General features: G+C 44.2%; 1 protein-coding gene across 5 annotated transcripts in view; it reads left to right on the top strand.

Annotated features, from left to right (window-relative positions):
• The window catches only part of GTF2E1 (general transcription factor IIE subunit 1), a 48,960-nt gene extending 28,346 nt beyond the window's left edge, over positions 1-20,614 (top strand). For all 5 annotated transcript variants that reach the window (XM_085070193.1, XM_085070184.1, XM_085070200.1 and 2 more), the window contains 3 exons: positions 10,716-10,917; positions 15,651-15,898; positions 18,871-20,614. In XM_085070193.1, the coding sequence (XP_084926319.1) occupies positions 10,716-10,917; positions 15,651-15,898; positions 18,871-19,301 (881 nt within the window). In that variant the 3' untranslated portion in view covers positions 19,302-20,614. The remainder of the gene's footprint in view (positions 1-10,715; positions 10,918-15,650; positions 15,899-18,870) is intronic.
• Positions 20,615-27,131: the final 6,517 nt, after the last annotated feature.

Here is a 27,131-nt window from a genome sequence, read left to right as displayed (position 1 = left end):
ACTCAGTTTTGCCATGAAACCTGTGATGAGAGACTGCAGTACAGAAGGCAAAAATTGCCCTTAGCTGTAGAGATATTTCTCCTCTAAGAAGAACAGAAGAACAGCACCTCCTTTCCAAGCAGATAGTGGAAGTGAGAGTGCTGGGAATTTGGTCTTTGAAGGGTTGTTAGCAGAAATGCTGTTTATTAACACAAGCCCATGGCACTTGTGATTGTTTCACCAGACCACACTGTTTAGTCCCTCCCACCTGTGTAGCCCCATGTGGTTCCCATGGCACAGGGCAAAAGAAAAGGAATAGATAAAGTCATTCTGAGGGAAGGTAAAAAATATACCTCCTCAGTTTGTTCTCTGAGGCAGTGTGGGAGAGAAGTACCCAGACCTCAGTCCAGGCTTCACAAGAGATCCTGCCCAGTGTCATGCACCAGCCTTTGAACAGCCTCAGCAATTCCTCCTGTATGTTTCACCTGGTGCCCTCTTATTCCCCCCTAATTTCTTTTTTCAACGTTTTTGTAGTCCTTGTGTGTGTTAGTTTCCCTTTATGCTCCAGGTTCCCTCCTGGCATCTGTGCAATTCTTTCACTTGGAAACTGCCAACTTATTTCTGTCCATGGCAATTCTGGCACCATCCTGCAGTTTGGAGCTCAGCTCAGTCCTGAGGAGCCTCTCTTTCCATTTATTCTCCCTCCTACTTAATGAGAAAATGGGGTCCTCCCTGCCAGCGTCTGGGAAGCACTGCCCGAGCTTTCAGGGCTGCTCTCATTACTCTAATGCCTCTGCATGGACAGAGGGAGGAAGGGTGGTTAAGCACTAAGTGCTGTCTTTGGAGGAAGCTTTTCCATCACACCTCTTTGGACTTTGCTCTCTCCTGCCAGCTCTGGCCTGAGCCTCAGGTTGTGTGGATGGAGTCCTGCAGGTTGGAGCTGGCTTGGCTATAATTCTTTCCCAGCCAGGAGAGGTGGTCCTTCGTGGAGCAGTACTGGGACTGGTTTCATGTGGCATGTAGTTTTCACAAGGAACAGGGGAAAGTCATTTCCTTTGAGAGTAAAGAAGAAAGAAGTTCTGCACAAAGGAGTTTCTAAAAGGCATAACATGAAGGAGAAAAGAGAACAGTGGGTGGCATGACTGTCCAGAAGAAAGTCTGAAGGAACAAAAAAGAATTCATGGATATTTCTGTTTCCTAGATGGCAGGTAAGAAGTGAGGTTTCACGTGCTAAAATGTGAGAAATATGAAAAGGATCAATAGATTGATAAAAATACTGTGTAAGGCAGCAGTTAAAAGGTGGCACTTCCAGGCAGAAGGTATGTGCAGAAGTTTCTGAAGGGGATCTATTATCTTTTGTATGGCTGAGAATCCAAGTTAGTTGAGTCAAAAATGCTACCTTGCATCATCCTTCACGTTCCCAGCAGGTCAGCTGGAGAGCAGCACTCGTTCTTACCATGTACTGTTCTGTATGTTTGCAGTGCTAGGGCATCTTCAAAAGCTGCAGGCTAGGCGCATGATATCTTACACCAGTATATAGTTGGTGAATATTGCCCATAAATTATTTCAGACCTTCAGGAAGGAGGGTAGTCTGATGTCTGTCTTTATTCTTAAGTAACCAACATCGGAAAAAACTGTTTTGTTTGTTGTGAAGGGCGTCCAAAACCTTTTGGAAAACAAAAAGTGTAAAGTGGACTTAAGAGCAGCCTGTCCTCTTGGTGTTGGCCCGTTCCATTGATGTGATGGAATGACATGTTGTAATGTTGAAAATGCATCTGGAAGCAGCATTCTGACTTGGAATTCCTGCCTTAATTCTCTCTTGCTATTTCCAGCTGCTGCCATCCCGAGCACTGGTATGGAAATGGATGCTTATGATATTGGCCCCGTTAGCCTTTCAAATACTGCCTTGGGACCATGGTTTAGGGATTTTGTTCTTGCTCTTTGTTCTTAAATAGATTTCTGGTGTGTACATGAGCAGATTTGCATGAAATGCAAAGTCTCAGCATCTACTGTGTGCTCCCTTGGGTACCCTTCTTTTTAACTGGAGTTTATTATAATGAGGAGAAAACGACATTTTACTTTTTTTTTATTAATTTGTATTGTTCTCTGTTGGTGGCCCTAGTAACTGATGCAGGAGAAGATTTTTCTTGCTACGCATTAACTCTGATTCTGAATTCTCCTAGGAGAATTTGAAAGTAAAGAATTTAAGTTGTTGCCATTTCTGAGCAATGGAATTTGGAGCCCTTTTGGACTATAAGTAGCATAGTAGGTGTGCCAGAGTTCTGAATCTCTCTCCTCAGGGAACGTGTTGTATGATACTAAAGGGATTTGGTAGTGGCAGTGAAGATGGAAGAAAAAATCTCTCTCAGAAAATCAGGAATGCTGGTGCAGTTTAACAAGTAGATCTCAGATATGGGGAAAGTATTTAATGTTTGTCATTGCCTGAATCAGGGCGATCTGTAACAAGCCTCTGAAACCTTCTGTTTCCCTGTCCCCAAACACTTGAGATTTTCAAGGAAGAAAAATACTGGCCTTACGTGTTTGAAGGTGTTGCCAAGGGTGTCTTATCTTGGCAATTCCTCCTTCCATTGTTAACAGCAGGGTTCATTTTGTGCCGAGAGGGTCCGGAATGAGTGCTGGACACTATTCTTAGCCATCTGTAATAACATTCTAGCACCACCATTTTTCCAAATTATGCTTGGGATAATGTAACTACCAGAGTAAAATCCGCTCTGCAGCTTAACAGAGGGACCTTCTGTTTCCAGGACTGCCAGTCCCTCAATTTTTATACATTTACACACTGCTCTCAGGAAGAATAAATAATACATTAACATATGCATTGGCTAAGTGAAATTTCCTTCTGATTATTGCGAGATACTGTTTAATGGCAATTATAAAATATGTTTCTTTCATCTTTTGCTATTCCTGCTGTGTGTTGAAGAGTATGCCTTTATCTCTTTTGTTGTCATTTTTTTAAGTTGCCATCTTGTTTTTACTTTTTAAACAAACTGATCATTTTTCATATGTTGGCGAGTTGCAGTTTTGAAGTCTTCTGAACACTTTTCTGGCAGAATTACCTCATCTGAATCAGAAATAGTGCTACTGCATGAGTGCCCTTAAATGCTGTGGCTGCTACATCTATATTACAAGAATAGAAGCTTTGAAAGGAAACTGATTGACATTTATCCCAAATGAAATGTTTACTCTCTGTTTAATACCTGGTGGGCAATTCAATACTCTGAATCTATATTAAACATGTTTAATATTAAAATGCTTAAGAAGCATTATTAAAGCTCAAAATAGGTACTCACAAATCAGAGCTCTATCTTGGTATGCTTGTATTATGAAATGGTGTTAAACTGTATGGTGAAATACTGTTTTTTCTGCTTACTAAATTCATAGAATAAGCCCTTTTCAATCACCCATTTTCAAAGGCTGATTTGGAGGGTAGGAATAGATATGACTCCATCCCAGTCCTGTAGGCTAGGGCTTTGAATGCTGTTCCAGGAACCTGAATTTTATTCTCCTGTCCCCACCATACAGTCCCATTTCAAATTGAATAGCAGGTCAGGGAAGACAGGCTGTTGGAAGGTGAACAGTAATTCCTCATTCTTTAATTCACAGAAACCTATCTTAAAACCTTATGGTCCGACACTCAGAAGGATCGATCTCATAGCTGTTGACTCAGTAGGATTTATGCTAGAGCATGTACAGACCTGAGAGAAACTGAATCAAGATTTGGGGCACAGAAAGTTAAAAGGAGGGTTTTTTTTTACTTCATTGTGGGGAATTGATCCCATTTGTAAACATTAGATGACACAACTTTCTTAAGAATTCAGATAGTGTAGAAAAATTATTAAAGACATTAAAGTCTTGCTTCAGATGACAGTATTAGTTACATTATTTGTTCCTAGCCCCATTTTTAGCTGAACTGCTGTGCTTGACATTTTCTAATGTGTATTCCACATGCTTCCTCACTCATCTGAGGCAGAACTGTGATAGAAAAGATGTTTTAGCAAATTTCAGTCTAGGATCTGACAATAGGCTACGTCCAGCAGTATATAGTATTGGTTGTTGCTGTCCCTGCAATCCATAATGGTAATTGTATGTACCTGGTATTACCTCTTCAGAAAAGGAATATGGGATACAGAAGGTGCTGTACTTCATTAAGCTGTTACTAGGAGAGCTGTCAGTTTTGGGGGCAGGGTGCTGTATTTAGCAGTCTGCACCTGCCCAGGCCTCACCCAGTGAGTGTGGCGATTTGGGTGCAGTGCTGTTGGAGGGATGTTGTGTGCTCAGCTCCAAACTGCAGCCACTGCACTGACCTTCTCTGGGAAGCACTGTCCCATGTACCTTTCAGTTCTCTGCTTTCAGCTATCACCCACATGTTCTGGATTTGCTCTGCCGCCATCTCTAACCAAGGCTACTCATCTCAGTTGCAATATCTCTTATCTGTAGCTGGAAATTGTAAAGCAAATTGGGTGAAGCCTGATGCATTTTTGGATTTCAATGGCAAAACTGGATGTTTTATTACAGAAGCAGGTCAGTTTATCTTCCCAAAATGCTGACATTTTGTACACGTGGTCCAGTGTTTGTTTTCATGCCATAAGTTCTGACAGCACAGTCTGTTCTGGGCTATCCCAAACACAACTAGTATAAAAACTTAAAGTTTCTATGTCACGTTTCAAGGGAGAGTACTGCAATCAGCCCTTGGCTGTGGAGTGGCCCCAGGAGCTTAAGATCCAGTGGACCATGAAACTTGTCTCAGAAAGATGAGATGTGGCATTGCATTTTATGTAACACACTGTGCTCTGTAACTGGCCCTTTTATTGCATGTGTAGAATCACTGAATTACTTGCAAGAGAGAATGGTGTATTGCTGTGGTGCTCAAGAGACAGATTTTATTGGTGGATTTCTCTTATTTTTTCCTCAAGCAGCTGCATTTTTGGAACTCTTATGTGAATACAAATGTACTAGGAACTATTGCTTTCCAGTACAGGGAGAAAAGAGGGATGGGGCCAGAGAAGGCTATCTGATGAGATCAACAGCAGACTCATCTTCCTGTGCAGCAGGAGTGAATTTCCCACTCAGACACACTGAGTTGCTTTCTTGTTGAGAAGGTGAGAACAGTTTGATGAGGGCTGAGAAGTCTGTTCAAGTTTGGGAGTCACTAAAGGACATCAGCTGCTACAGTCTAATCTGCATTATGATTAATCCAGTTAACAATCTACTGTTTTAACAATTAGCTCTGTTACCAGATCAGTCCATTTAGGTCATTAAACTCTCTTTGCTTTAATTTAACCCCTCAGGTTGCCACCTCCAGTAGGTTGAGTCTCCTTATATCCTAATGTAGAGTATGTTATGGTAACTAATGATCCAGGTCTGTTGTAGCCACTTGGCCTACTCTTTGTGTTTTTAATGATCCAGCAGAGATATGCCTTTAGGTGCTGCTGTAAACAATCCTCTAAATCTTGAAAATCAATGATAAATGAAAGGAACTTAATTATAATTTGTGCTGACAGCACTGCCTATTACTTAGGTTGCTAAGTATTTCCATTACATGAGATTGACTCATTTGTGGAGGGCAGGCATAGGAATTGTTCTGTGATTTTTGTTCTGTTCAAAACTTCGTCAAACACTTACCGTATGCTGAGTTTTTCCCATTCTGTGCATCTGGCTACATTTAAATTGCTTGGGAAAATTTAATTAAAAACAGTTTGGCCGTATTAAAGAATGCACTGATGAGAAAATGGAAGGAGAGACTGGAGAAATGTATGTTCTTTTGCCTGTGTAATATTGTTCTGAATGACAGACTGCTGTGAAAAGATCTTCCGTCTCTCTGGCTTGAAACAGGAAATTAGTTTGATGACCAGGACTCAAATCAAGAGGCAGAATTAATTGATCTAAGAGTGTGAGGCAGAGAAGCACAGGAATGGAGAGAGGCTGAAATTGGAAAAAGAAGTCCAGGAAAAGAAGAATGGACAGAGAAGTCTGAGAAATGAGAGAAGCCCAGGCTGAGAAAGCAGGGCAGATAGAGCAAGACTTGCTAGCGAGGAGAACAGGACCATCAGAGAAGGAAAAGCTCAGAACTGGGATGGGAGCAGATGGGAAGAGCTGCATGGGAAACCTTAGGCATGGGGCTAGCAGGTGGGATAGCAGGTTCCCACAAAGCACCTCTCTTTCAAGCAGCTAGAGCAGCACCCAAGGTGTTTCCTGCTCATCCTCCCTTTGTTCCAGGAAGCAGGCTGGCACGGCATCCTGCTCCCCTGCAGCACTAGCAGGTTGTCATCTTGCCTTTATCAAGTGAAGTGGCAAAGGCCTGTGCAGAACTGAGGGCTCCAGGTCTGCAGATGAACCATATGGCTGCTGGCACAGCATCCCATGGTGGGAGGCGTTTGTTTGCCTTCCTGTTGGGAGGAACCTTGGAAACTCCATCCTTTCCTTGGGGTCTTTATACTCTCATTTTAATATCAGGTGAAGCACTCAGGGTCAAGGAGTGCTGAAATGAAGCTGCTTGCGCATGCTGTGACTTTTTCTCTCTGATATAATCCCCCCCCTCTGCCAAAACATGCTTTACTCAATGAGAGAAAGGAGTTATGCTTATAGGATGCACTTTTTGTCTGGCTTGCTGCAGAAAAAGGAAAAATACAATGTGAGCGTCAGGGAATTACTTGAAGAAAATGGCTGTAGAAGCCGACAGGAACATGATCTGATCCTCCAGGCCAGCTGAGTTTGTGTGATGTTGCACAAGTCATTTTAAGCTTAACTTTTTGGAGGCTGTCATTACCTGTTGTACCTAACTCACTGGAGATGCCCAATCCTAGAACCTTGAAGAAGACTGGTAAGAATACTGCACACTCTGTTCTGAAACAGAAGTCTCAGAAAAGCATCTCAAATCAAGTACTGCTCAAATCAGCAGATACTTCTGAAATTTTGCCATCTGTGCCTTAGCTCACTCACCATGTAATGGTAATAATGCTACTTCTAAAAGAAGGTTGTGGGAGATTTTGAAAATAAATTAGCTTAATGTTTTGTGATGCAGTCAAGAATGAAGAATTGGATGAGGGTGAAGGCTGGAGGAATAAAAAGGAGCTGAAATATTATACTTTGAAGTGCAGTGTCATGCACCTACCATCTAATGCAAATGTCTGCTATAAACATGGAGTTCATCAACTGGAAACTACAAAGGACAAAGAAAGATACAAAGGAGAAAGAAAAATCTGGGAGCATTGCTAGGTTTTGTGGTAATTGAGACATCACTTTCATGGTCTGTTACAACGTGATCTTCAATGGTCTCAATGGCTATCAGAGAAGCACTAATGTCTTTGAGCTTTTGGGAGAACTCATCTGGACACTTGTGTGTACTCCCAGCTTCACAGCAAAAAGATGAGAGCAAACTGGAGAAACAGCCAATGAGGCTGATAGCAAGGTCGGAAGAATAGGTGGCCAGTTTTAAAAGGTAAAGAAAAATATATGGCCTTGCAAAATGAAGTTGGAGAGATGAGTAAGACAGCAGTCTGTAAATACACCTGAAGGATTAACAGCAAGATCAAAACTGGATGAGCTGAGGTACAGTTCTTGGTAAAACAGTCATTAGGTTTGGAATCAATTGGGATTAAGTTGAGGTTGAAAATGAGATAGTTTTTTAAGAGAATAGTGAGAGTCTTGGGCAGCATCCCAAAGGACAGTGTGGAAGGAAGACACCTTGTTGGGCTGGAAGTGAGGCTTGAACCCTTTAACAAGGGTGTGAGCAGGGCCTGGGCTCAGACTCAGGAGTCTATAGCCAGTTAAATGTGTTAGTTGTAGCAGATGCAGCATGCACACTTGGACATCCTGCCTTCAGTGTGTGTGGGTGGTTGACCTTTTCCTTCTCTCAAGTGAAATCAAGTCATTAGGAATTATCTCTATATATTCTGGCCCCATACTTCAGAGCTTGAGCTGCTTTAATCTTAGTAAGCCTTGGGGAGCCAGATTAGCAGTATATCTGCCCCGCAGAGTCTGGGAGCACACGAGGAGATCTCTTTCAGATGGCTGGTTTTTAACGTGCAGCCAGAGAGGTCTGCTGAGTGCCTGAGCATGTGTTCAAAGAAGGGGATGTATGTGCTCTCTGTTAGCATTTCCAAGATGCAGAAAAGTCTCATGTCTGTTCGCTCCAGGATGTCTGTTTGTCCTGGTTTATGCAGCATGTTGATTTGAAAAACTCTGTTGTGTAAGGGCCGAAAGAAAAAAAATACATCGTTGGAGTGGAAACATTGCCATTCTAAGCCTTTGGATGGCCTCCACTTCATGTTTGTCACATGCAATTCATATCTGAAAGGAACATGTGTCACTGCTGATATGATGTGCCATGTCATAAAAGCTTTGGTGGCATTTTCTGACCTCTTAAAAGTCTAACAAAAGAGGTTCGCAACTTGTAAATGCCATCTGCCATGGCAAAGCAGCTTCCCAGTTCTCTAATCACATACGCCTCTTGTGAAATGCTGCATCACCTTGAAAAAAATCAGCATATTAATGGAGGAAGCTTGTCGTTTCACTCATTCCCAGATTCTGTACATAATTAATCTGTTAACTTTTTTTGCTTATTAAGATCTCTGAGGGGTGGAAGTTGCAGCAAATCCATGATAGCTTTAGGAGTTCTGTTTTATTGGATCTGTATTTACTTTCTGATTTTTTAGTACTCTGAATTGGAACCATTCTCGCTATGATCTTAATCTTCTGCAGATACTCATGGGGTTCACAGATGGAAGTGTGAAAAGTCTGAGCTGTCTCAGGAACATGTAACAGGACTTTTGGGGGGCGTGTAAAAGGAGGAGAGTGTTCTTCATTAACCTGTGCTTGTTCCTGTAGACCAATATGGAAACTGAGATGTGCTAATTATTTTAAATTGATTCAACTTATGTCACACTGATAGCCTCAGATGTGGGATAAGGAGACCAAATTTTGGGTTCAGTTTTTGCTGGGCTGACAGCTTATATAATGAAGAGTTTTGAATCAGTAGGGACAGTTTTTACAGCCTGGAAAAACGTAAGCAGAGTGTTTCATGCTTGGATAGGAGAGAAGAGCACTTTATCCACTTATCTTTTACTTTGCATAGTGCTGCTGTTGGCTGCTCTAGCTTTTACATGTCAATAAGACAAACTTTCTAAAGAGAGGGTTTATTGCAGGAAGTGTGTCCGTATTACAGGCCACATACACAACATGCATTAATTTCTGAGTAACAGTGAGCAAAAGCTACTTCAGATGATGCCAGGGTAGAAAACTGCATCTCTACAGACTGTGGTGAGAGGCAACAGATCTCCCCCGTGTTCTAAACAGTGCTTTTTGTGTTTGCTGAGAAGAGTGCGAGCATTGTCTAGCCCTCACAGCCAGCGCTGGGGAAGTTAGGTCTGTTTTTATTGCCGTATTACAGGCAGGGAAGGAGGAGTGCTGAAGTGACAACACTAGCAAATCTGTGTAAGCAGCAAACCAAGATACCAGAAACCCTGGCTTGCCAGCCTGTCTCATTACATCATGCCCAAGTGCTCTGGGCAAGCCCTGTTCTTTTGACTGTGTTTGTACATAGCATTGGTGACATAGCAGGCTTCAATACTGATTCTAATTCTGATTTTTATACATAAGAGTATCATTTCCCAGACAGGACCTATCCTCAGGCTCCCTGTTGGTAAAAAGATCTTTCCATTTCTTCATTGGGGTATTGAGAGGTGAGGCTAGATGTGTACGGGTGTCACAGAATGAATAAATAAAAAATATCACCCAGGGGCAAGAGAAATCAAGAAGCCTGTGAGCATCACTCTGGATGTAATGTTCTGAGGTGGCAGGGATATGTTCTCAGTCCAGCACTTGCAAGACTAAGTCATTGCACTGTGCTGCTCCCCTCCTAGCAGACCATATGGAAAGGTCCCACCGTGCACGTACTGCCCCAAGGGTCCTGCTCACAGATGGAGAGATGAAACCTAAAAGCTGCTGTGCTGGAGTTCAGTGGGTTTTTTGTAGCTGCTTTGCCATGCAGCCATTTCAGTCTGACCTGTTTTTATGGATCCTGACGAAGTCTGCAAAACAAACTTATTTTTAACTGCTATTCACATGATTCTTTTCTTACCATTCTTAATTTTAAGAAGCTAATATGGGAGTTGGGTGGGATAGGTTTTTGCACTGGCTGCTCTGCAGTAATGACTTTTTTGCCTGGGTTGGCCCTGAAACAGAAGGAGAAGTCATCTCTTTTTTGCAGTAGCTGCAAAGTGACAGTGGTTATATTAAGCAGTTACTGCAGGTCGTTTGGTGCAGTGTGAAACTACACTGTTTTATTGTGAAATTAGCCTGTTGGTGTGGACTGGGAGATACCAGTGCAAGCACCTGAAACAGACCATGTTTGAACTCCTTAGAGGATATTGTGTAGCTTTTTATCACAGCCCAGTCATAGCTGACATTTAAAATGTGCAGCAAGAAGGAGGGAGGGAGATGAGGAGATGTCTCAGTAGAGGTATTGCAGCCCATCTGGGCTTTTCAGAGTGAGAAACTGTACCCAGCCAGCTATCACTGGATGGTATCAAAGTGCTTGCTTTGTTGTCTGCTTAAACAATAACCAGGTACACTGTGTGTGGGAAGGGATTTCCAGGGCAGGAAAAACTCCCTAACATCCAGCTAAGGAAACAGCAAGGCACTGCTGTTGGGAAGGTTTCATGAAGAGCTGGGCCTGCTGCTTTCCTTCCAACGCTTAGCAACTTTTCTCCTTTTAGGAACTTTCCGCTGTACTTTCTGTGAGACTGAAGTGGAAGAAGATGAGTCGGCAATGCCCAAAAAGGATGCAAGGACACTCGTTGCAAGATTTAATGAGCAGATCGAGCCCATCTATGCGCTGCTTCGTGAGACGGAAGATGTTAACTTAGCCTATGAAATCCTGGAGCCAGAGCCCACGGAGATTCCTGCGCTGAAGCAGAGGTGGGAGCGCGCCTGGTCTTTTCTCACTGCACTCCTGCCTTGTAGTGTGTTCCTCTGCTCTGTGGGGCTTTCCCAGACCTTGTAAGAGGACTTACTTGTACAGCACCTACTATGCAAACCACTGACAGATTCCCCAAGGGGTGTGTGGTTTACAAGGAGACAGAGGGCTGTAACCATTTTTTACTGAATGAGGCAAATAACTGTTCTTCTGGTCAACCTCCTGCATGTAGTTTTGTATGAGGTGGGATGCTTGAATTGCCTGCTGCTTGCCATGCTGCAGCTGGTATGCACACCAAGCCCTCTCCATAGCATGTAAAAAATGCAAACTGCAGCTCCTTGACAAAGCTCTGAAGGTGCCACCTATGCTGTCTTCTATCTCTCAAACACTTATCTTTCATCTGTTCCTTTTGCTTCTCCCCAGCTTTCGAAACTAAGCTATCTGCAGTCCTGCAGATATTATAATATAATCCTCATATTACCACATTCTAGTTTGAAGACATTACTTGTAATAAGCATTTTTTTTCCTTCTGATTTTGTCCAACTTGTTACACACCTTCTTTTCAAGAGAAGACCATGTTGGAATCAAAAACTCTTTAAAATGTTCTTACCCATGGGAAATGACACTTTCTTTCAGAACATTCCTAGCTTTACAAAAACAGATGATGTTTAAATAATGCAGAAAGATGTGGGGAGCTGTCAGTTTTGTCAGCTGTGGTGAAATGTGATGCACTTCTCTGTATTTAAAAAAAAATTAATTAAACACATGGGGGAAAAGAACTGTACCATGAGGGGAAGCATTCCCACAGTGCCTTGGGGTGCTTGGCTTTAGTTAATAGGAGAGTAAGCAGGATACTCTTTTTTTCTCTCAGGCTAACCTTGAGAGAGAATGTTCCTCATATATTCATGCTAGGCAGCTTCTAATTAATATAATAAAAATTCTTTGTCCATTTGTAGCCTTTTTCTAGCCAAGAAGGTAGCTGTTTTTCCTCATCATTCTGATAGAAAAACAGAAGCAATAAAAAGAGTGGAAAAGATTTTTCCAAGGTTACTCAACATATCTTTGGTGATATGGGGAATTCTTTGAAGCCTTTATGCCCAAGCTGAATCACTAGACTTTGCTTTAAAATCCCTTTTCTGTAGTTTAAGTAGTAGAACTGGGATAAACCCACCAAAAAGAGAGTAATTTTTCAGTCTTCCCCTTTTTTGTACAGGAAATTATCACAGCAGAGGCCTGGTGCTGTCCCATGATTAAATAGCAGCACCCACTTACTTGACTCTTAAATACTTAAAAAACATTGTAAATGATTAATTACTCTGCAAGGAATGACAAAATAAATAGGCAGCTTTTTAAATGCTTACTTGAACACAGCTTGCTTCAGCACATACAATGATTTAATTATTTATTAACTCTTATTAATTCAAAGCAGCTAATTCCATGAAAGCATTGCTGTGAGATTTTTTTAAAGTGCCAAACCCTGGGTTATTTATTCTCTCTGTTTTTATGGAGTCTTGAGTGTCTGAAATCACTGACAAAACTGACATTTGGTGATTCTGAAAGAAACGGAAAAGGTCACAAAATGCCTGCATCTTTTCTTGGCAGTAACTCAAGCAACTTCATGAGTTTTCAGGAGAGTTATGGCTCTAAGTAGCCCCACTGGCATTGCATGACTGTCATTCACCTGCCTTGGGAAACTGGGTAGATCTTCACTTATATTTTCCTAAGAGGCTGTTAATTTTCTTAATCATGGGAGAGCATGAATTAGCCCCACAGGTTTCAAAATAAACCTGCTTTACTTAAGCCCTTCTCTGTGGTTTTTGAAAAATTATGGATTTTAATAACCCCTCTATTTCCTTGTGTCAAAATAGCATGATTTCAATTAACAAAAAATCTTCACAGAATTAATTTTCTGTTGTCATGCTGTCAAGAACCATGGGTTGTCTGTTGCGAAGTTGAAGCTCTTAAGAGCAGCACAGTGAAAATGTGTTTTATCTCAAATGTAGCAAAAAAGAGTTATCCCCATTATCCAAGACCTTTCTTAATAGTCTGGGCAGGATTGAGATGAAAATTTCAAGTTGTTTGCCCACTGCACAGTGTGGTTCCTGTGGGCCATACCTCAGCTATGTCAAGGACTATTTATGCTGCCTTTAAAGGGAGCTAAACCACTCATTAAGGGATTTCCATCAGGGTGAATAAAACAGCGGATGGGTAACAGACTGAATGCAGCCACATCTGGGCCACTGAGCTGCCACAGTTCCTGCCTGCAGGGTGGCAATGTGAAATCTAGAGCAAGGTGGGGAAAAAGTAGTTTGTGGATCTGAGAGAGAGAGATTTAAGAGATCCCTTCATCTGCTCTGTGCTGCCTGTAAGGCGGCTCACACACCTGGCCTTTTGCTGATGCCTGGTCCATGGTGTCTAGTCCTGTGCTTTGGAACAGGCTGCTGAACAGTAAGTTCTCTTTGTGCAGAAAGAAGTGTTCCCCTACTCAGGTAGTCTTGAGGTGGTGCTCACACCTACCCACAGTGTCACTGAAGATAAAAAGATGTAAATTGAGGCACATGTGCAAAGTTCACTGGAGTCCAAAATTAGACAGAAAGTGTCTAGATGGTTCCACCTCAGTGTGGGACATTGCAGTAGACAACGTGAAGTAATTGGTACTGTAGGTGTCTCTTAGAACTGTTACTTTCATTTTTGAAACGTTCCTGACGTCATGGAATAAGTGTTTTGCCGATAAATGCTTCTGTGTAGGAAAAAAGTCAATTTCAGGCACACTTACAGGCGCCTCTGTGCAAAAGTATTATTAGGTAGTTCCTGGCACTACTGAGTGTTTAGTGTCATGCTGTAGTCATGGGGAGGGAGAGCTTGGGGGAGAGCTGCATTGTGCATCCTGTGAGGAAAGTGGATTACATAAAATTGTCAGGGAAACGCTAGTTAGAGATTTCTATTGTGTGGGAAGCAGAGTGGTGCTTTTCACAGAACACACGCCTGTCTTGGAGAGCTGAAAGGTACCAACACTTGAAATAACATGCTGGGAAGAAGGTCTCTGTGTGGTTCCTTAGGTTACATAAGCAATACATGTGCATGAGCCTTCTGCCCCAAAATTCAAGGCTGCTGTGAAGCTCTCCTAGCAGAGGTGGCTGCAGGATTGCTAAGGACACAGGACATGCTAACACAGATGCTGTGAAGTATTTTGCTAACAGATCCCAGCAAATTCACTATTGAGAGGCTGTGAGTAGCCCTCGATCAATACTGTGGCTGAACACACCAATATTTATCTGGGGAAGAGCAACGATTACCTACCTGTGCGTTTTCCCCTTACTGTTTACCCCTAAAAATCCAACAGAATTAGCTCTGATTAAAAATCAAAACAGTGGTAATGTCCTTGCTGAAATCAAAAAACCCTGCATATTAGTCAGGTCTTCTCCAAGTGCAACTTTATTTTAAGCTTCTTGGATGGAGAAAAGGTCATTGGGTAGACAGCAGCAACTGAACCATGCTCACTGATGACAACTGTCAGCTCAGCTGGCTTCATGGAGTATCCCTGATGGATTTACTCTTGACAAGAGGAGGAGTCAAGGCAAAGCTGTTCCTCTTGAAATGCTGTACTTACCCCTGGCAGTCAGATGACTGAAATTATATGGCTAAGGATGGGTGCAGTCTGTTGCAGATTTGTTTCTCTGAAAAGTTGAAATATCATTCTGAAGCACAGAACAGTCACGTTTGGCTTTCCCCACCCAGAGAGCAGTTTCCAATCAGACACTTTCCCTGATCTATGCATATGTAGCAGCATAGGCCAGGGCATATTTTAGGCTCATTGCCATCATCAATGTGCAGAAAATATTTCACCTGATGTCCTCTTTCAATCCGATCCAAGCAGGAATGTTTTTCTCCATCAGTCTCCTGAGCTAGAAGGGGCTCTGGAGGGAAATGTGCTGAGAGCAAAGGAGGGCTAGGCTTCCATACCCTTCACATTGGTCAGCACCTTTATTTCTCCAGCCTTTCCGCAGTGAAGACAGTTCTTCTGTCTCCTCCTGCATTCCATCAGCACACAAAGCCCTTTGCCCAGCCCTAGTCCTCTGGTTTGAAGGTGCTCTCTCTTCTTTCTTCTCTGCCTGGACTCCCCAGTCCTCCCAAGGCTGTGTCTGTAGATAGTACAGATCTTCTGTGTAACACAGGAGAGGTGACTTCTCATGTGCATTGTCACAGGTCAAGCGAAGGTCTGAATTGTGTTTTTCATGGTGAGTTGACTCCTTCAAGAGTCCTGTGATTTATAACAGTTCACAGCTCTGAGCATGCTGGGTCCCTGGGCCTACTATCTACTTTGGTTAAACTTCTGTGTTTTTATTACGCAGTATGTGGTTGCTGTGTGAAGGCCAAAAAGAGGCTTTTCTAAATACCAGACTACTGTTCAACTGTGTTTTGCTACTGTGGCTTTTGTTTCAGAGAATTCTGGGATTTTATGTTTGTTTTTACATGAGTGCATCTCTAGTGCTGCCTCTTCTTTTCAGTGTCTGTAGTGGATGTTGCCATGGCCTTATGTGGGGTTTCCCTCTAGAGATGCACAAGTTTCCCAAACCAGCAAGCTGCCACAGAAATTCCTGGCAGCACATGTTAGAACTGAGAATGAAAGTTCTCAGTGCAGATCATGAGAGATAACTAATCACAATTCAAGTGACTGTGTCGAGGAGGGGCTTGCTCTGAGTGCTCTGTTTTTCTCTCTTTGACTTTCATGTAGCAAGGAGCGTGCATCTGGTGCTGGTTCAGGGGCAGCAGCTGGCCTTGCAGGTGGACACCATCGGGAAGCATGGACTACAAAAGGACCATCATACGAGGACTTGTATACCCAGAATGTTGTCATCAGCATGGAGGACCAGGAGGATCTTAACAGGTCTGCAAGTGAAGGAAAGCCAGCCAGAGAGAGACCCATTTGGCTGCGTGAGAGCACCGTGCAGGGGGCTTATGACCCTGATGACATCAAAGATGGTAAGAAATTCACAGAGCAGAAGCCCTGCTCTGCTTATACAAGGCCTTTACACTGCTGTCAGAAACATGTTCTCCTGTGTGTGTACAGCTGCTGCCCCCAACACTGGACTTTGCCTGCTCCTCTCTGCTGTGCAAAGCACCTGTGTGTAGGCAGATGTAAAAATTCCTTAGATCCAGGATTGAAATCTAGGTCAGTAAAGCTGAGCTGTCCACAAAATTTTGTGGGGGCTTCTAAAATGTTAATTAACTGTTATGTCTTCCACCTTGAGAGCTTATTGCTTCTAGATGAAGGTCTTTCAGTTTCATCTAGAAAGCTGTCTCCCTAGCAGGTCACTGCTGAAAAATTACATTTATTAATGTTGAGTGACTCTGAAGTCTACTAAATCTACCAGCAGTGTTTATATACTCCCAGCCTTCTTGCCAATTGTTTCTCATAACTTGTTATATATGGAGAATACTCAGAAATTGAGCTTCTAGAAGTGCAGTAGAAAGGTCTGTCACCATGACAGGTGAGTCTTTATTCCCTTCTGTTTGTTTCTCATTGTCTTTGCTTTTATTTTCATTCATCTTGAGGTCAGGTTTTCTATAGACCATGGTCAAGATCTTATAACCATTACCAGAAACATTCTGCTTTTTTGTGTGTGCTGTTTAAGCTTTCATGCCAAAAATAGGAAAGTGAGACCTTTTGTGATTTTTACAAGGGTGAGTAAATAGATACAATCTTTTGAGTCATTTGAGGATTATGGACTAAAACTGTTGATGCCCTAGGAAGAAAAGATGGTAAAAGGGAGCCACGTGTGTGAGCATGAGACCCTAGAACTCATGCAATGTTCAGGAGAGGAATATTCAGGAATAGAAGTGAAGAAAATGGATGTGATATCATGGTCAGAAGATACCTAAAGAACTTGTTCACATAAAATGCCTTTCACAAGTGTATTATGGATCCCAAAACATTTTTCAAATAGGTTAAGCAAAGTGAGATGATTGAACAACCTGCTCCTGCAGTCTACAGCAGATGTTGTTGTTACTCACCAGCCATGGTGAGTTCTCACCCCATTTTTCTGCTAGACATTCAATTCACCTGCAGTTTTAAATTGACTCCTTGAGACAACTTTTAATGTACACAGCATAAATGTTTCTCAAGATGTCACTGAGGGACATGGAGGTGGTGTGTGTCTCCTTACATGATGATGGCATCACTGCTTAACCCCCTCAGCTACTGGTGATCGAAGAGGGAACTTGTGGAAATAGCCTGAAACTGTTGCTGCAACACATGAACAGGAAGGACAGAAACTTGGGACCATTGACAGGAAAGATTCACTGCTTGGATCTGGCAGGAGCAGTCCTTGCAAGCAAGAGACAGCCCCACTCCTGAGCCACAAAGTCAGCCTTTTTGGAGCTACCGTGGGCTGTTGTCATTTCACAGCCCTCAGTGTGATGAGCTATGATATTATTTCATGGAGATGCTCTCCCACAGCCTCTTAGGTTCCACAGTCACAAGCAGAGAGCTGAGCACACGGCTGCCAACATGATGGCTTTATTCTTCCTTTCTTTCAAGAATTTGGCAGTGCTCTAATATTAGTAGTTGGAGCAATCACCCATTACTGTGACTTCATTTACAATGAAAACAGAAGTCCGGTGAAATTAGATGTGGTTCTTTTGGCCTTTATTTTACCACGGGAAAGGAGTGACCACAAACTGCCCTGCCTTTAGTGCTAAATGCAGAACTTACTTTTTTAGTTTAGCTGTGTCACAGTATTTTTTAATCTCAAGTTGAAAAATGTTAACCAGTGCATTTCTGACTGGCGGTGGGAGAAGGCTTGGCAGCCACCTGCCTGGATGTGGTGCTGAAACCATGAGAGTCTGTGTCTTGGAGGAGTGGCTGCCTGTATGAAGGCAGAATGCCAGCACCTCAGCTCCAGCAATTGTTCATAGGCAGCATCTTTTGGTGCAAGACAGAAAGTTTGCCACAGGGAGCCTGTCCTACTTTTTAGGCCTTGTTTTTATGTAATGTTCTCCATATTTCATTTCTTGGTTTAGTTTCTTTTTTTCCCCATACTGCGTGCTAGGTGGACTCACAGTCCTCTCCTCAAATGTAGGATTAGGAGAAGTTGTCTGCAGAATGCTACTTTTTGAGCAGAATTTTACCTTTTGAGTCCATGAACTGCAGGCATCCTGCCTATCAGAGCCTTTTTGAACCCCTATTGTACAGCAAAGTTTACTGAAAGAGGAGCACAGGCCAGGCGTGTCAGCTGGAACACTCTAGGCCCTTTCAAATAAGAGGTGCAGGTAGGGAGCCAGAGGGACACAGTCTGGGCTGTGTTTCAGCTCGGAGAGCAGGCAGTGGTTTAGCACTGTGCTGCACAGCTTGGCTCCAGGCTGTCAGCTGCATCTGCTCCATGCCACCACCATCTTCCTGTAAGGAGCTTTTCCCCTTCTGCCTGGTAGGTTCACCTCTGAGCTTACCAGGCATGGCTGCTCTAAATGTTTTATAACACATCATTTCCACATATTCCTTGCCTGCCTGGATCCATTTCTCCTCTGTGTTAATCCTTACAGGCAGGGAGCTGTGCAGGATGGGGTCTGGGCTTGGGTCTGTATTTTAAGGACTGCTTTGCTTTCTGCTCCACTGTAATGCCTGAGTTGGACACCTCCCTGGGGAAGTCTTTTCCAGGTGTCTGCTCATCATCCATTTGTTGTCTTCACTTGCAATGTGCTCCTGGTTAAGGCTTCCAGCTGGGGGCCACAGTGACTCCAGGCCTCCCAGCTCCTAGGAGATGTCAGTACTTGCTCTGCCATTATGAGGCATAGCTGTGTCTGTCTTTCAAGGGAGAGGAGGAGTTGGCATAGAGAAAGGGTGTGACTTGGCCAACTGTGCTCAGTGGCAGTAATTAAGAAAGGTTAAGAAAACACTCAGGGCCTTCACACAGATGTCTGTGAGGAAATGCTCATTCCCTCGTGTCCCTTTGCAGGGGGCCGGGATCTGGATGCGTTCCAGGAGCGTGAGGAGAGCCGGGCAGCCCTGGATGACAATGAGGAGGTGATGCGTGCCCTGCTTATCCACGAGAAGAAGACACCTTCTGCCTCCACCGTCACTGTCGGCGGTGCCGCTCCTCTTTCCGGCGGCAATGCGAGTGACTCCGAGAGCGAGACGAGCGAGTCGGAGGAGGAGTCCCCGCCCCGCCCTGCCGCCACTGCCACCACAACATACGGGCTGGAGGAGGAGGAGGAGGATGAAGAGTTCGAGGTGGTGGCAGAAGACCCCACTGTCACAGTGGCTGGGCGTCCACACTCATACAGCCAAGTCAGCCAGCGCCCTGAGCTGGTGGCCCAGATGACGCCGGAGGAAAAAGAGGTTTACATAGCCATGGGACAACGCATGTTTGAGGACATGTTTGATTAACTGGTCCCTGCCATGGCATATTTTAAAAGGTGACTTTTTAAGGCAGAGACTCCCTAGCAGAACAGAAGACTGAAGGGCATCTTCGCTCCCCTGTGCGCAGTCAGGGTCACTGCAGCTCAGCACTGCTAATCTCAGGCATCCTGCTCACCAGAGCGGGGGAGCAGCAAAGCTGCATGTGCCAAAACACATAGGGGAGGACAAGTCTCAGAAGCGAGGATGCTTGCAAGGTAAAAATACACTTCAGGGTGCCCTGCATGGGCACTGCTTTAACCTTCTCCGTGGCCCTAGCAGCCCCTCCCCCAATGGCTTTAGGTTGATTTTTGTTGCAGATCCCAGTGAAGTCATCATCGCTGCCCTCAGAGGACATAAGGGCTCTGTAGTCTGAGCAGAGTGCTCTGCAGAGGAGGGTGTAAGTAACATATAGCTGCCTGTGCTCAACGAGGGGAGAGGAGAGGGAGCACTTGTCTGCTGATGGCAAACTTGGACAGGGCTTGTAGCTGACTCTGCCACTGGCCACCAAAGTGGCTCTTCCAAAGCAGACCTGTAGGCAGCAACCTTTTCTTGCTCCCATTGGCTCCCTACTGGGACTCAGCACCTCAAGGTCAGATGTAACTTGAAACAAGCAGAGTGAAAGCCTTGGCAAGCACACAGTCAGTCACTTTTTGTCAGCGTAACAAATGCCCTCCATGGATCTGAGCTGCCAGTGCTCTGACTTGCCGGGAGATACCTTCATTTTCCAATATTGCTGCCTGTTGCTTCTGCCTAGCCCTATCAAAACTCCAGTGTTGCAGACAGTTCATAGTGGGCAGAGCTGCTGTCAGGCAGTGCCAGAGAAGTAGCAAACTGTTTTATTTGCAATCTCACCAGGGCTATATGATTTTCAGAAGAATTAGACAATTTTGAATTCTGCTTGGCACGCTCTTTTACCACAGAAAGACATCTGTCAGTGCCTATAGAGCAATATAATGTTTTTAATATTTTTCTCTTTCAATTGAAGATGTTGCTTTTTTAAAATTGTTGTGTTTTCCTACACAGTACTACAATAAAACAAAATTATAAAAGAGTTCTGTGTTCCAGAGAGTAGGGGCAGCATTATGTGCTGTTCCATTTATATGGGCGGTACAAATTCATTGTACACTGAGACTGTAAATCTGTTTTATACTAACTATGCTTTCTATGTTCTGCTAACCTTGTAATGCCTCCTTTGTGGTTTGATTTTTGGCTTCTTGATATTTTGAATCCCCTCTTTTTTAAATGGTGTTTTAAATTTTCTTTTAAGTCATTTTAAAGAGGAATAAATAAACAGAAACTTCTCCCCTTTGTCATCTTTCCGTTTATCTTGTGCCTAGTTGGGAAGATTGTGTGCTTATAATTTTGATATATTGGATTCAAGAAAGAAACAACAATTTGAGCTCTCCTTGGAGAGGACTATTTTAAATCCCACTGCACATTGTTTCTCCTTACCAGAGGTTCCTTGAATGCCTTCTGGAATCTCCTGCACTTCCAGGATGGATGTTTCATTACACTGATGCTTTGGGAGGCTGTTTTTGACCATTTCTATTTCTTTCCTCCTTCCTCAAGGGAAGTGTAGGCTGATGGTAGAGGACTCATAGACATCATACTGCTGGTTAAAATGGTGTTGCTGTGTAGACAGGCTTCCAAGATCTGGTATCAAGCTTCCAGATATCCAGTCACAGAGCTGATAAGTCAGATTCAGGGATCAGCTAACAGAAAAAAACATGCTGTACCCATTCTGTCTAGATTTAATCTGGCTGAATTCAATATTAACACTGGTGAAAAGCAGGTAGATTCACAAGGAGCCAAAATCAGAAACTGAGAACTAATCCTGAATACAGAAAGCTGCTTGTGCTTGTAACTCACCAGGACTTTATACTGAGTTTTCAGTTTGCAAGATCAAGCTGTGGGTTTAGTAAAGCTGAAGTGAAGAAATACCCAGCATAACAATCTATAAAGTAGTGGTTTTCTTAATAAACGCATTTAATTGTGGTTTGTGCAGCAGTTGCAGTTTTTGTCTTTCAGCAAGGCACGTCCTGCACAGGGGGTTATCAGAGCAGAGCGGTGGTTGTGGGGTTTGCATTCCATCTCTCATCCACCACATGCAGCCTTTGTGAGGACTGGAGAGGTCAAGGTGCATGAGCAGATGCCATCATTGTTTCCTGCCCTTTCTGACAGTTCCTGGCATTAGAAAGGATGGCTGCTCTGCTCCATTCCAGCCAGTTCGGGCTGTTGAAGGACAGCCATACACTGCTGCTTCCCTGTCGTGACAAGCACGGCTTGAATGAACAGGAGGACATAGTGTTGATAGTGCCCTCTTTCTCCTCCTGCAGCTGAACAGAGCTCTGCATGCATGTCAGAAGGGAAAAACAAAGCCAGGCACTGCCAGCAGGTTGGTGCTAATGCAAGGGATAAAGCCATCAGTTCTAAAGGCCCAGCCATTTCCCCTGCCTGCTGGACCACATGTGCTGCATTAACTCTAACCCAATAATGCTGTCAAGCCTTCCTGGGTGGATGTTCTGTCTAACACCATTCAAACCAGTTTCTGCATCTGCTTCCGGCTTAAAGCACATTTTAGCTGATGACTGATATCCGAGAGTTCAGTAAGTGTTTGGACAATGCTCTCAGGCACAGGGTGTGATTCTTGCGGGTGTCCTGTGCAAGGCCAGGAGCTGGACTTTGATGATGCTTGTGGGTCCCTTCCAGCTCAGGGTCTTCTAAGGTTCTGAGGGTGTACATGAGGAAAGGCATTTCTCAGGCTGCTCATGCTCCTCTTCCCAATGGTCAGAGGTGCTTCTCCCAGCTGGATGAGAGCTGTTCCTGCTCCCATTGCAGGTCAAGGAAACTGCAGGGAGGATGTAACTCCCTGGCCCAGTACAGAGCAGGTCAGAGCAGACCAGCTAAGCTGTTGGTGGAGAGAATGTGCGCTGTTGACCCTGGAAAACAGGAATGTTACAATCTTTTCTACTAAGCTTCCAAAAATTGGCTTACTCCGTCCAACTCTTCCTCTGCTGCTGTCTCCTTCAGACTTGGATTAAACAGACTTCTCTGTGAGAGTTAAGGGATTTGAAGATCCCCTGGAGGAATCCTGGAGGGCAGAAAAATAGCATCACCTCCTCCCTGAGACATCTAAGGAGCTGTGCCTCCTGATGCCTGCAGTGCCAGGACATGCTGTGAAGTTAAAGAGGGCCTGGGAGGGGGAAGCAGCCTGCTGTGCTTGGGTCTCTGTCTCCCACTGTGCCTCCATAGGAGGAGAGACAAAATTGTCTCAGGAATCAAATGCAAGACAAAGCCTTCATGGAAATGGAAAGGTTATGAGCAGGTGGAAGGACATGTCAGCAGCAGGGCAAGCCAGCAGGCTGTCCAGGGGCGGGCTGTGGGGGAGAAGCAGCAGCAGCCCCATTCCTCTTGTGTGTGCCAAGGGAGGCTGTGGTTTCTGTCCTTTGGAGCAGGGAGGTGTCACACAGTGTCCCAGGTAATTGCTCTGGGCTGTCAAGCACTGATTCCGCCTTATCCCACTAGAAGCCCTGGGCTAGGTAACCGTGCCCCAGGCTTGTTCACAGGAGGCTTGGGAATATTGATCTAAGCAGGAACAGCCAAGGATCCCTAAGCATCACAATATACTCCAGTTTAAAGTGTATTGACTGTGAGACAACTCAGTCTCCAGCAGCAAAGGAGCTGCGGCTGAAGAGCAGCTTCTCTCTGCTGAGCTGCTTCCAGAATAATGATCAATATTTACAAAGTCCAAGGAGATCATCACTCATACAGTCTTGATAGGAGGCATAGCCAGATGCTTGAATCTGTTTAAGATGTGAATCCACAGAGAGTCATGGAGAGGCCACTGGTAAAAGGAGTGGCAGCCCAAAGCGTGGGGAGCACTGTCTGAGTGCTGGTGCTCTTGGAAAGCTGCCTGCCTGCTCCCTCCTCACAAGCAGGGAGCAGAGCACCAGCAGCACCGCACTGTTTGGGACTACAGTCCTGTCACTGTGGCAGAGCTATTTTATCTCTCAGTTATCCAGGGAAATCTGGGCTTTTGCCTCTTTGGGATACCTAAATGAGCTGCCAGAAAGTGGTTTCTTATTTACCAGCACTTAGATTGAGAGAGAGAATGAACCTAATTTATATTCAAACAAAAATCAGATTTTGGAAGCACCTGGTATCTCATTAAAAAACATTAAGGACAGTGAGTATTAGTGCAGCCATCCTGAAGCAGCAGACAGAGAGTCTCTGAACAAGATGCTTGAAACACAATAGGTATTTTTGCTTGAAATATGTTTGTGACCTAAATATAATTTAATTTCCATGCCTTTGAACGGTGTGATGCTAATGAAGCAGGCGGGGATGGCAGAGAGGAGGCAGAGGCAGCCGCATCGGAAGCGGCTGCACTGCGGTGCTCTAGAGCCCCTGCGTGCGCTTCGCCCCGGCTGTCACAGCCACCCATGCGCCAGCCCTGCCCAGAGCTGGCCAGGCAGCAGCAGCAAACCTTGGGCTGCTCAGCCAGGGAAACGGGCAGGGCTCCAGCCTGATCAAATGCTGTTCCACGGGCATTAATGTCTGTGTACTAAGAAAGGTACATCTGGCACGGAGGAAAAATCACATCTCGTATAGATGTGATTAAAGCCCTGACATACTGCTTGTGCTTATTTTTCACTTGGAATCACCTGCCAGCCTCTGCCATCCCATTACTTGCTGGAAGAAGGAGGGTAAGCAGTGGTAATTTTGCAGTGAGCTAAAATTGTGCATGGAGCTGAGAAGCCTGGCTCAGTTCCCCCTGGTAAACAGATCCTCCTAGTCTTAAGCATTTATTTTCTGCACTTCTGACAATGGAAATCTGCCTGAGCCAATGCCAAATTTTCCAGGCTCTATTTGCAAGGTCCATGCTTTTGCTGTTTCCTCATGACATGCATGATGGGGGGACAGGTATGTCAGACACCACTAAGGGTTGTGACCAGCTGACCTGGATGTGCTTAGGCTGCAGTATCTGAACCAGCCCTGTCCCATGTGAGGCAATGATTGCTTGGGTCATTTTGGTTGGCTTATCAGTACCTGCTCTTTGCAAAGGTGCTGGTTCTTTTTCTCCCAGTCAGTGCTGATGCACTCTTGTAAATTCAGTCTGTCTGCAATCACACACAGGTGTCAATTTAAAATGAAGCTTCAAGCCCTTTACCAACACCACCAAGCATTTCCAGCTTATGCCATGTTCCTCCCTGGGGCATGTGGCTCTCTCAAGCCAGGTGCACCTTGCAGGTCGCAGCCATGACTGCCTCAACATGTGCCACATCCCAGCAGAGAGGTTTAATGAATGATAAGTTTGTGTTTTCTCCAGAAGTGAGCTCTGGCTGGGCTCAGGCTCCCTAAATTCCTGTGGGGAAGGAAACAGACATCAGCCCCAGGCTGGTCACACATTCTTTGCTGCTTGAACTAGATGTGATTTGGTAGGACTGGGTTTGATTTTTATTTTTTTAACCCTTGTTCTTTTTGTTCCTTGGAAATATTTTGAGTTGCTAAATTTCTCAGTTTCCATGCTGCTTATAACAAGAAAGACACATTTTTTAAATGCAAACAAGACTTTAAAATCTTGGTAGAGAGACTTATCTGCTCTCCCTGCCCTGTCACCACAATTATTCTTCCTTTGCCACAGTGCTTTTTCCAAGATGTGTGCTTTCAACATCTCTCAGCCATTCTGGTGATGTCAGGAGATGAAAACTATTCCCAGTACAACACAGAAGAGTAGAGGGAAATGGAGTAAGAGGGAAATTGGGCCTTAAGAAAATGGTGCGTCATGAGAGAAATTTCTCTCTTGCATACTCTCCCAGGCCACATGGGTGCTGTATCCAAGCAAAGAAAAATACAATGTGATGAAGAAGGACTTGGCTTATGGTGTGTTTATCCCGGTGTATTCCCTTGCCTCTGAGCCCATTAGGAAGGGTAATATTCTCCAAGTGTGCCAACCTCTTGTAAGTTATCTAAAGGCATCGGGAAGATCCCAAGTTAGCAACCAACTTCAGCAGGAGCCTGCAGGTCTGTCTGAATGATCTGACTCCTGCTTTCACCATGCTGAAAGGTTAGGTGCAAAAATACTTCACAGCAATTAGGTGCAAAACCGAGTCCAGTTGTGACATTAAAAAGTATCTTTTCCTTCGATCATTTCACCAGAATTTGTGCTGGTATGTCTGTGTATGACAAACAAATGAAAAGTCATGTAAGGGGCTGCCCAGCCCTCCTCAAATGTGTCTCCCTTTGGGAATGGGAACAAGTAAGGACTTTTGTATGGTTTAGGTAGAAGCTACTGCCAGGAGCAGCAAATGATAGCTGGAGGTTTTGTCAACTAGACAGTCACATCATTGCAGCTGTCTGAAGTGTGGACTAAAAGTGCTGATGTCCACAGACAGCAGACATGGGTTTTTATAGCTGAACATGTGTCAAAATGCCACATTTTCAGCTCTTCCAGTGTTGGGTTTGGGGTTTTTTTTAATTCTTTGTTTTTTTGCTTCACATGCAGCAGGCTCGAGCATCTTCTGGTGCACCCAGGTGTTACAACAAACTAAAGACCTCCTTGAAGCATTGCTAATTCACATGCTAATGGGATCTGCCCCAGGAAAAGTGTGAGTCAAGCCATTAGAAACATGGAAAACAAGCTAGATCAATGCTGAGGGCAGCAATGCATTTATTCAGGTGGTCAAAGTCAGTGAATAGGAGACAAACAGCTCCCTGTTTGCAAAAAAGTGTGCAGGACACTCCAAGTCTGCAGTGAACATAAAAACTGCTTCATGCCTAAGTCATAATAATAATAATAAGTCATAATAAGTAATAAAAAGAGACTCAAGACTGGAAGTCCATGTTGGGAGGGAAATAAACCATGCATTACTAAGGGATTATTTATGTTTGTTGAGTAGAGAGAGGCAGTGAACCAGAACTTTTTTGTATGCCATACGAAAGACCCTTTGGCACCTGGTGATGTAACAGAGAAGCAGAAATGGGAACCATTCTGACCTCACAGCTGCCAATGGATTGATCTGCACAGGAAATCCAGCACTTTTAGCACTAGAAGAAGCCAAGTGTTCAGTGAGACCAATGCAGTCTGTGCTGTAGCAGTGACAGCTGCAGAAGCACAGAGAGCTGTTGTGATTCAACACTCATGCTTGGTCTCTCTGGTTTTTACAGGAGCCATGACCATGCTGCAGGATTCATGGAGCATATTAACAGAAAGAGCTCTACATGGAACGTGGTCTACTGGAGGTGGTTACTTTCCTTCCTTCCTGGCCTGGCCACTTCCCCCAGCCCTCCTCTTGTATTTTGAAAAGGCAAAATATGAAAAGATATGTATTTTCCCTTTCAACTGGGATAAATAAACAGATGACACCCAGGCTTAATGGCAAAGAGTCAAGGAGAAAAAGTGGTTGCAGGTGACTCTCTGTCTATCTTGCTGATAATTTTTCCTCACTCCAAGGACTGTAACTCTTTAAAATCACAACATCTCAGAGGGCCTCCCAGGAAAGCAGGAACTGTACTGCTGGAGCTTGGCAGGACTCTCCAACCCATCCCAAGGAGACAAGAGCAGGGGGCTGCTATGCACATTTCCAAGGTGAAGCACAACTGTAGGATGGAAACTCGATGAAAGTGTAGAGGAAAGTGAAGAAGTATCAGGAGAGCCATAAGCAGGGCACTTATCTCCTCCTTAATCACAGCCCAGCCTTCAGGAAGTCTGCAGGGAGAACTAATGGATTAAATACAGGTATTAAATGAAATCTTGGAAACATTTCCCTCACCTGGCAGGGCTGAAAAGCCGATGGTAATGAGAGAGTGCTCCAGTGC

This window comes from Lichenostomus cassidix, chromosome 1, assembly GCF_008360975.1.
Source record: "Lichenostomus cassidix isolate B80296 chromosome 1, HeHo_3.0, whole genome shotgun sequence".
Classification (NCBI taxonomy): domain Eukaryota; kingdom Metazoa; phylum Chordata; class Aves; order Passeriformes; family Meliphagidae; genus Lichenostomus; species Lichenostomus cassidix.
The sequence above is the reverse complement of the archived record's forward strand: the minus strand, read 5'-3'. Positions and strand labels throughout refer to the sequence as shown.